The following is a 10,254-nucleotide window of genomic DNA, read 5'->3' on the forward strand; positions in this document are numbered from 1 at the left end:
GTAATGGTATTTGTGGCTAATTACTTAAGCTATTTATTACCTTAAGCCTAAGTAAACACTTCAAAATTGTACAACCCAAAAATGGGCATGGCAAAGACCCACAGTATTATCTGTGTACCAGTCTCAGCACTAATAGATCAAACAAAAGGGGGGGGGGGAAGAAAGTAAAACACTTTAGTGGTTAGATAATTGCGATTTATTTTCTGCAAACATATTTGTAATTGAACTATATAACCGTAATTATTTTAGCTTTTCACAGAAATATCTGTTTACTCCTCAAAAAGCATGATTACACAACCGTTACAGGTCGCTAGGCTACAGTATTTCAAAAATATTTGCCAACGAAGAAGACTTTTCGGGAATTACGTAGCTCTACAGCCGGACGTAGTCACCGCCCCCCGCCTTCTACCCGCGCTGTCGTCGAAGATTGTGTGTTTAGGAAGATGCGTGCCTTTATCTAAATAAATTGAAAATTATGTCTAAAAATTTTCTCCGCAATTATAGTTTATTTTTAAAAGAGATTAAAACGTTTATTATAACGGTCATTGAGGTATTTGAGGGACCGACATTATAACTTCTGACATACTCTGACATTTTCAGGCGGAGTGAGTGGTCTGTTTGTTTGCTTCCTCTCTGGTCACAAGCGTGCTCAGTTTCGTGTACAGCAGTAATGCTGCACTTTAGCTTAAATAAATACCGTTTATTCCATATGTTTACGTACTCGCACATTCTGCCTGCTCTTTAACCAAACTAGAAGTCAGCAGCTCTGTAAACATGGCGGGAGTTATCCGGAGGCTCGACGAGACTGTTGTCAACCGCATTGCTGCGGGAGAAGTTATTCAGCGTCCTGCCAACGCCGTTAAAGAAATGATTGAAAACTGGTAAATTAGCAGCTATATAAAGAGCAGCTTCAATAACGTGAGCACTAACGTTAGGATATTTAAGTCACTGTACGACTAGTGACTTAAATATCCAAGTAGCGGGATTATTAAAGGTGGCCATACATGGCCGGGGTGACTGTTTACATCACGTGTAACATAGTAACAGACCTGTAACTGTCTCCTCTTAGCGTGCAGTGTGACCCTGTGGTAAATACACTTTTGTGTTTTACAATTGTTCCAGTTTGGATGCAAAGTCCACAAGCATTCAGGTGACGGTGAAAGACGGCGGACTGAAACTTCTTCAAATTCAGGACAACGGCACTGGCATCAGGGTGGGTGACCCGCCCTTTTAGCTGGGTGGCCTCTGCTTCATCATTACGCAGTCAGGGTTAAGCTATTTTGGTTTTCTTCTGTCACTGAGTGTGCTAAGTCTTTCCCTGAACTGAAAGACGGAAGACACCAACTCAAGTGTACTTGTTAACACATTTGAACATTTTATACTTGAGCTGTTTTCTTGTAACTACAGCCATTTTTTCATGTCTTCTAACAATTTGCCCCAGTAATTTCTGGTAACATTAAATATGACAAAATGAGAAGTAATATAAGTTTTTAAAAAAAGGATTGATTTTTCAAGAAAATGTAATTAAAATGACATCATTTTCATGTTCCAACCCACGGCGATGTATTGTTAAATTGTATAAATCTTAGTTTTGACCAGATGGAGAATTACATAGTACTTACTCATAATTACTTGTCACAGGCTTTAGTTTTCCCACCACAGTGAGGAACAAGCATACAATGATATATGACTATAACAACTGAATGCATGAAGTTAAAACTGAATGAGTGCCTAAGCTTACAAACAAGCTTACAAATGATGTTTTATGTTACGTCAGACATATTTATGCTATGAAAAACAAAATTCTTTGTTTGGCTTTGATTAAAAATCACTTCAAATTTTAAGGGTCAGTATGAAGGGTTGCCTCAGAATGACCCTGCTGGTGACGTTATGGTAGTTTGTTCAGAATATGCTGTGTACCAAGTGAAACTCTTTTTCACTACTGCAGAAGGAGGACATGGAAATCGTTTGTGAGAGGTTCACCACGAGCAAACTTCAAACTTTTGAGGACCTTTCGAGTATCGCAACCTATGGATTCAGAGGAGAGGTGAGCTGTGCACCTCTGTCTGCCTTCACTGTATTAATTTGTTCTGCATTACATTTATTGTGTTTGTTCTTGTCTGCAGGCCCTTGCTAGTATAAGCCATGTTGCCCATGTGACCATAACCACAAAGACTGCTGATGCAAAGTGCGCTTACAGGTACTGTTGCATTCCTTATCTGCTCTAAAGCCTTACTAAAGGCTACAAAACAACTAGGATGTCAGCTCTCTCATAAATTGGTTGTGTTCTCTTGCAGAGCCAACTACAGCGATGGCAAACTAAAAGGCCCTCCCAAACCATGTGCTGGAAACCAGGGAACGCAGATCCTTGTGAGTTCTCCTTGCAGATGAGCTGCTCTCTAAAATACAATTTATAGATACTGAGAAGCTGCTCTTCTTGTTGATTGCAGGTGGAGGATCTTTTCTATAACGTCTCCACCAGGAGAAAAGCTCTAAAGAGCCCGAGCGATGAGTACTCCAGGATTGTAGAAGTGGTCGGCAGGTGTGGGTTTTATTCGTGTCTCATGATTCTTGGTGAATTTGCTTCAACTTGTTAACATTGTCTTACTCTGCAGGTACGCCATACACAACTCAGGAAAAAGCTTCTCTGTCAAAAAGGTAAGATGTGCTTTATTTTTCATTTAAATTAAATGCCTCCCTCAAGCACGCAAAGCAGTTTTCTTCAAATAAACTATTTGCTGTCTGTTTTTGTGACTCCTCTTTCCAGCAAGGAGAGACCGTGGCAGACGTAAGGACTCTTCCCAATGCGTCTGTAGTGGATAATATTCGAGGGATTTTTGGCAACGCAGTCAGCAGGTATTCCAGCAAATCTCCTTTGATGAGCGCTGCTTTTTATGCAACCTCTTCTCACCTCTGAGCTGATTGCATGACCGGCTCTGTGGTATGTTCCCAGGGAGCTGATCGAGGTTGCCTGTGAAGATCAGAAGCTCGCTTATAAGATGAAAGGCTACATCTCAAACGCAAACTATTCAGTCAAGAAATGCATTTTGATCCTGTTCATAAACCGTACGTACCACAGAAACTTACTGGAAACGCAGCAGTTAGCATTTAATCTTGTTAGCTGCTGTGTTTCTGTGAAATGAAGCTGTCTTCTGCGATGTCTCAGATCGTCTGGTGGAGTCGAGCGCTTTGAAGAAAGCGATTGAGACAGTTTATGCTGCATATCTCCCCAAGAACACACACCCGTTCCTTTACTTGAGGTAATGTACTTTACCTGTGTGGCTTTGTGTGTGTGTTTGCTTTTTTAAGTCGTACATCTGTTAATAACAACAATAATAGTTAGGCTTAGCAGGGGGAAGACACACATCTTTTTGACATTCATCTATCCTTGTAACTCAGTTATCACAGCTTGACCATCGCTTGAAGTTTTATGCAAAAGTTCTTGTTTAAACTTGTTAAAACTGGACCAGGCACATAATGACGCGTGTGTTCCAGTATCATCCAGTGCCGCCTGGTGATTGGGTGAGTTTAATGAGAAATCCTCTTAAGTAGTACATTTTTTTTCCTGCCACAGAAAAGACAGATGTAAATATTTGGGAGATCAAGAAGAAGAGACAGCAGGTTGAGCTCAGTTTCAATTCAGTTTTCTGCAATTCACAGAGAACTCAAATGTGTGTAAGACAGTTTATTTTACACTTACAACATTAAAGTGAAGTGGCAGACTTGAAGTTTGAAAGGGGCTGTGTGAAAGAAAAGTCTGCCAACGGTCTGTCTCAGCTGTCCTGGTCCCAGAGTACACCCTCTGAATTTTGTACAACACGCTAACTGAAACATTACTCCTTGTAGAAAATTTCAGTGTCAGAGTCCTTGACATTGTTTAGTGGACCGGTTTTGTTATTGACATAGTCTCTTATCTGAAAGTAATGCAAGAGGTTGTTCCTATCTTACATTCTTGCTCTATTTGATTAAAGGTCAGTAGGACCACATTCTCCAGTTGGTCTCTAAAAGAAAACCTCACAGTCCATAGTTTAAATGACCTGGTAAGAAATCCGGATTGGTAACAGTTGGGGAAGATGGATGTTATTTCAGTTCTCACTGCAATCCATTCCCTCCAGTCCTTGAGTGTTTTTATTGTGATTGGGTTCCTACACCAATCTTTTACAGTTTTCATATTCTTCATAACAATTAGGTTTGAAAGAGGATGCTTAGACGCTGAAGATTCAATATAAAGCTAAATTGAAGAAGACGTCTCAATTGATATTTTCTAAATTCTATGAAGCTGCAAAGTTGACTTCTTTATGAGTGCCCATCTTTTGGACCAGATGAAACTTTCATTTATATTTTAAAAAAAATTTTCTATTTGAATCATCCTCGCTTGATAGAGTGAGACCCCGTGTAACCAGGACATAGGGAGTGAGTTGTAAAGTTCAAGATCTTGCTTAATCTTATTGAATAAATAAGCTTTAAACATCTGATCGAACTGGGATGTTGGAAATATACCCAAGTAGACGAAACCCATCAGAGACCATTTCTAAAGGGGAGGAAGTAAAAGATTTGGGTGTCTGTTGCTGACATAGCCTCAGATTTGGAGAAATAAATTTTTATACCAGATAAGGTGCTAAATAAATGTTTCATTTCTATTAGACGATTTACTGATTTTTGTAGGGTTAGACAAGAATAATAAAACATCATCAGCATATAAAGTAATCTTATGAAGATCCTGACCAATTACAATCCTGCAGACTGCAGGGTCACATCTTTTTGTATCAGTTAACGACTTTATAGCCAGACTGAATAATAGTGGCGACAGCCCTGTTGGCTTCCTCTCTTAAGAGTTTTTACACCTAACCACATTAGCTGTAACGGTTGCCATAGGGCCATTAAAAAGAACCTTAAAGGAGTTAATGAAATTATGACCTAAACCAAATTGTTCAGCTTGGTCAAAGGGCTTCTCTGCATCAAGAAAGACCATCTGTTGCTTGTTATTGACATATCTGAATCACATTTAGGACTCTTCTAACACTGTTTCTTGAGTTACAACCTTGAATCACTGTTACTTTCTAACTTTCACAGCTTAGAAATCGCTCCTCAGAATGTGGATGTTAATGTTCATCCCACTAAACATGAAGTGCACTTCCTGCATGAGGACAGTGTCATCGAGAGCGTTCAGAAGCACATCGAGAGCAAACTCCTGGGCTCCAACTCCTCACGTACATATTTCACTCAGGTATGAAGTGACAAGGTCTCTTTCTTACTGTGCCCCTACTGTTTCACGTCCACATTATCTGACGTATTGTGCACCGCCACGTGTTTACTGCAGACTGTAGATAAAAGATGGATACAGTCGCTTTAATTTCCTGCATTTATTTTAAAGCTCAAATTTAGCGTTCCTGTCTCCATCTTTGTTTTTTTGCAACCACAAGTGACAACATTTGTATGAAAGGCTTTTGCCCTGGCTTCATCTTTCAGCAGTGGAAGTTACCACCAGGTCATTTACAGTCTGTGCCCATCTCTGTCTTTGTGTAGACGTTGTTGCCGGGACTGTCAGTCTCAGGTAACACTGAGGTTAAGGCCTCCAGCACCACATCGGAGTCTAGCGAGCGAGTCTACGCACATCAGATGGTGAGGACCGACTGTCGCACACAGAAGCTAGATGCCTTCCTCCAACCGAAAGAAAAGCCGCTCCCTGATCCCGAGCCTGCTGGTCCCAGCAGTGGGCAGACTGCGATCAAAGCCATCCAGGCGGACAGCATAGAGATAGACGATGTAGATGACTCAGACATGCTGGAGGCGCTGGCTGAACAGGAAGCAGAGGTGCCAAAGGGCGAGGAACAAGGCAGCGTCGGTGCTCTTGATAATCAGAGGTGAATGACATATGTGCAGTAGCAGTAGCAGCATTAGATTGTGTGAGTCAGCAGGGATTAAAGACTCAGTCAGGGAGTAACTTTGAGTGTAATCCTGTCAGAATTTCTGCAAGTTAGATCAGGACAAGTCTAATGTACGATTGATCCTGCACTGTGAGCAAATCTGAACATTGACCCGCAGCAAATGAGTTGTGTAAGAGAGCAGAAAGAAGAATGTAAAAGTAAACATGGATCAGCCCTCACTGATGAGACATCAGCCTTAGGGCCAATCAGTAACAAAAGCAGTGTTGTGTTTAACTAAAGTTACAGCATGTCATTTTTTAAGGTTATTTAACTGAAAAAAAGAACGCTGTGCTCTTAAATATGCATTGAGGAGTGTATCAATACGTCTTCCAACAAAGTGTTGCTTTCTCATTAAATCAGAATTAATACAGAAATAGAATTAAATACATAGGAGCAGGCGATGGTTTGTGAAAGCTGCCATGTTGCCCAGTCATATTGAATACAGTGGCTGAGATGGACATGTGTTTATGTATGTGGCTAATGATTGGCCACACATACATGAGGTAATAGTATACCACCAGGCTCGAGTATCCTAAGAGTCACACTTTCCCTCTGATAAACTATTTGGTTAAACTCAGATTGTATAAGAGTTTATTCACTACCTGTGAGAGTGATTTTAGATCCACTTTAAAGAAAGTTTCACTTTCAGCGCCAGCTAACAACAGCTAACAGCTGAAAAAAGAGCAGCGCTTATCAACAGAAAGGTTCAGGATATCCTCAAAAACTCAGCTCATTATCGCTGTGATTACACAGGAGTGATTTTCACTGACTCACCAAGTGGTATCAGACTCCTTTCACAAAGTTTTACAGCCTCCGCCAGAGTAAATAGACGTGGACACATATTGACGTAAACGGTGGAGTGACAGTCACACTCACTACAGATGAACAGCCAGAGATGTTTGTCCTACAGCAGCAACTGTAGCTGGCATTATTGCATTATTCACTTGAATACGGAGGAGTAAGAAAACAGAATTCAGCTGACTGTAACGTACTGACATCTAGGGGTGAGACTGAATAACAGGTTGTTAAGAGTTTTGGCGAGACAGTTGTTAAAACATGAACACTGAAGATCCTTCATAGATAGATTCCTGAGCTGTAAAGGGTAATTAAAGAGTTTCAGGCAAAATTTAAAGTGAGCCAACCACGCAGCACAAAACAGCTGTGACAAATCAGACAAGAAAAGTCAAACATCTGGCAGCCTCAGAGCCACATATTCCTCCTTGTTGTAGAAGTAGATAAAGAAAGGATAAATATTGGCGTTAGCTTAGCAGAAACATGACTCCAGATGAATACTGTTGGTTTCTTCTGCCCCCAAGTGGCCAACAAAGAAAGTCATCCAGTCCAATCTTGGAGTACATGTAGACTTTATATTTTTAAGACAACAAATATCTGCAACTAAATGTGTGTTAACATGTATGATCACTGGCACATCCTGTTAAGTCCCACAGCCTTTTTAATGTAACCGGGTGTGATTGGGTCTGTGTGCGTTATTGTGAGACAGGAAGCGACCGAGGACAGAGCAGAAAGAGCAGCAGCAGGAAGAAGGCGAGGACTTGACGGCCGCAGCCACGCCCAAGAGACGAGTGATCAAACTGAACAGCATCAAAGAGCTGAGAGCTGAGATCACAGAGAACACACATAAAGGTGTGGCGTCACAAAACCTGCCCTGTACCTCTGAGCACTAGCGCCAAATCAGATCTGGGGAATCTCCATCCCGGCTAAACTGAGCAGTCTAACATAAGAACCTCTTTGACTCTCTAAAAATGTTCCACTGATTTGACTTCCTGCTCCGGGGCCCAGGTCGTTTTTCATAACCAGCTTTACGCAACTTCTTCTGCTGCTACATCATGCTCTCGTAATGATTCATTCGACCTCTCAGCATGTCTCAAATAAACCCTTTATTGATGAACTTTAAGAGCGGTTTTTGTGATTTATATAACAAAACAAAGCCAAACATGTTTTATTCATGCACGTTCTCTCCAGGCCTTCAAGAAATGATGCAGAACCACTCGTTTGTGGGCTGCGTCAATCCCCAGTGGTCTCTGGTGCAACATCATACTAAGCTCTACCTGCTCAACACCAACAAACTCAGGTGAGAACCGTGAAAAAACTCTGTTCAGCTCTGCTCTTTCAAGCTGGTGCTGCTGCTTTATGTCTCATAATGTGTTTCTCTTACAGCCAGGAGCTTTTCTACCAAATACTCATTTATGACTTTGGAAATTTCGGTGTACTCAGACTGTCTGTAAGTAAAGTGTACAACGTCAGTGATTAGAAAACACTGTGTGGATCCTAATGATGGATAATGTGTTTTCAGACCCCAGCACCTCTTTATGACTTGGCCATGTTGGCTTTGGAGTCAGAGGAGAGCGGCTGGACTGAAGAGGACGGTCCCAAAGAAGGCCTGGCTCAGTACATAGTGGACTTCCTGAAAAAGAAAGCGGAGATGCTAGAGGACTACTTCTCCATGGAGATAGACCAGGTCAGAAATATTCTCTTTAGATAATTTCTGCTTGCATTTCAACATTGTTCGAACTCATGTTATAACTAAAAAAGAAACCAAACCCAAAACACATCCACAACAGGAAGGAAACCTACTAGGACTCCCGCTGCTCCTCGACAACTACACCCCAGTCATGGAGGGTCTCCCCATGTTCATCCTGCGCCTGGCAACTGAGGTAAGCTAGATCATAGCCTCTCCATTTAAGCTACAATTCTGGAAACACAAACTGAAGACCTTTGTGCGGCGATGTCGTGCAGGTGAACTGGGACGGTGAAAAGGACTGTTTCAGAGACTTCAGCAAAGAGTGCAGCATGTTCTACTCCATCAGGAAGCAGTACATCCTGGAGGCCGAGCCAGGAGAGGAGCAGGTGTGAATACTGAACTTTGCAGAAATTGTCCAGCCAGTTATGGACCTTGTTTTGTCTCGTGTGAGGTGTAACGCTCGTGACGTTTCAGGGCACTGAGGTGAACTCTTGGCGGTGGAAAGTCGAACACCTCATCTTTAAAGCTTTCCGAACCCTCTTCAGTCCTCCGAAGAGCTTCAGCGAGGATGGCACTGTGCTGCAGATCGCCAACTTACCCGATCTCTACAAAGTGTTTGAGAGGTGCTGAAACTGCTCATCATGGCTGAAAAAAATCAACTATATAAGCTCTTTTTCTTTTTTTTCTTAAATAACACATACTGTAAATAAATACTTTATAGAAAACAAGACTTCACATTTCTGTCTTTATGAGTAAAAATTCTGTTATAAAAGGGTCTCTGTTGCAGGAAACCCTTTCTGAACGGCTTACTGAAAAGTGCCAAGGCTCCACATGGTTTCCTAACACTAAGACTTCAGGCGTGAAGCCAGGAAAATAGAAGTGGGTCACAAGTCCCATAACGAAACCCGAAAACGTGCCAGCAAATGAGCTCGACTTTTATTACTTCTCCATTCCACCTGTCAGTCGAAGCTGTGTCAGCACTCTGTGTGAAGGAGGTTAATGCAGCTCTGCCAGTGTTTCCATCAACACCTGAGGGACAGTAACTAGTTTAACACCTGCAGAAGACCAGAAAAGGGAGTGAACTGTACTTACCTGATTTACTCTGTTTCGTTTTTAAAGAAGAAAGCGAACCTGAGTTATTCTAGTGGTTCCAAACGGGGACAAATTAAATTCATACATCTTTTGATTTCAGAGTTTCAAAAGTGGAAATTGGTGTAGGCTTCCCTCGCTCTATGCATAGAGAAGCAGAAATCTAAAAGATGTGCTCCACTTTTTAAGATTCCAAAATCAGCTTCAATTCTTTACTCGCACATCACAGTAATACAACCTGAAGTGAAGAACTCTGACAGCCCCTTTCAAGTATTGCTTAGCAGTGGGATTAACGTGTTAAAAGACATACATGGGAAAGAAAGTTTGACTGGAAACAACACAAGAAAAGCAGATAATATTTAATAAAAATGGTCCACAAAATTTGCAGTTTTGTTCTGTGGCTTTTTTGTAGCCTTCACTTTCAGGGCAGTGGGAATGACAGGACACCAGATGTTAGCATGAATCTTTAGCTTGGCCATTGAAGTATTTTTAGCTCATAAAAGAATCACTAAAGGGCCATAATGATGGGCTTCATTTGAGGTTTTTAAAATCCTCCTGGTTTGAAATCATCTTTCAGGGTGCCAGCAATTTGACCATAAGATGGCGCTATAATGGTTGGGTTGAACATTGACAGAGTATCCGGTGTATGTGGTTAAACCAGCCTTGTCCTCGTTTGGCCCCTGATAACATTTTGGGCTTCTCTTCAGTATTAGAATCAAATGAAGACCTCTTGGTTAATAAGAACAGCTTAGTTTC

At 41.4% G+C, this 10,254-nt stretch overlaps 1 protein-coding gene across 2 annotated transcripts; it reads left to right on the top strand.

The window, feature by feature from the left end:
• The first annotated feature begins 407 nt into the window (after positions 1–407).
• Positions 408–10,245, top strand: mlh1 (mutL homolog 1, colon cancer, nonpolyposis type 2 (E. coli)). 2 transcript variants are annotated; one of them, XM_005927097.3, is made up of 19 exons: positions 408–605; positions 1,123–1,213; positions 1,949–2,047; positions 2,127–2,200; positions 2,298–2,370; positions 2,451–2,542; positions 2,616–2,658; positions 2,768–2,856; positions 2,954–3,066; positions 3,167–3,260; positions 5,074–5,227; positions 5,527–5,864; positions 7,429–7,571; positions 7,911–8,019; positions 8,106–8,169; positions 8,242–8,406; positions 8,510–8,602; positions 8,685–8,795; positions 8,884–10,245. In XM_005927097.3, exons 3-19 carry the CDS (start codon positions 1,958–1,960, stop codon positions 9,037–9,039), a joined length of 2,001 nt encoding a protein of 666 aa, XP_005927159.1. In that variant the 5' UTR covers positions 408–605; positions 1,123–1,213; positions 1,949–1,957; the 3' UTR covers positions 9,040–10,245. The 2 variants fall into 2 exon arrangements, with proteins under 2 accessions (XP_005927159.1, XP_042078778.1); XM_042222844.1 differs by lacking the exon at positions 408–605 and adding an exon at positions 613–881.
• Positions 10,246–10,254: the final 9 nt, after the last annotated feature.

Source organism: Haplochromis burtoni, unplaced genomic scaffold (genome assembly GCF_018398535.1).
Source record: "Haplochromis burtoni strain Fernald_Lab_line unplaced genomic scaffold, NCSU_Asbu1 Contig_96, whole genome shotgun sequence".
Lineage (NCBI taxonomy): Eukaryota > Metazoa > Chordata > Actinopteri > Cichliformes > Cichlidae > Haplochromis > Haplochromis burtoni.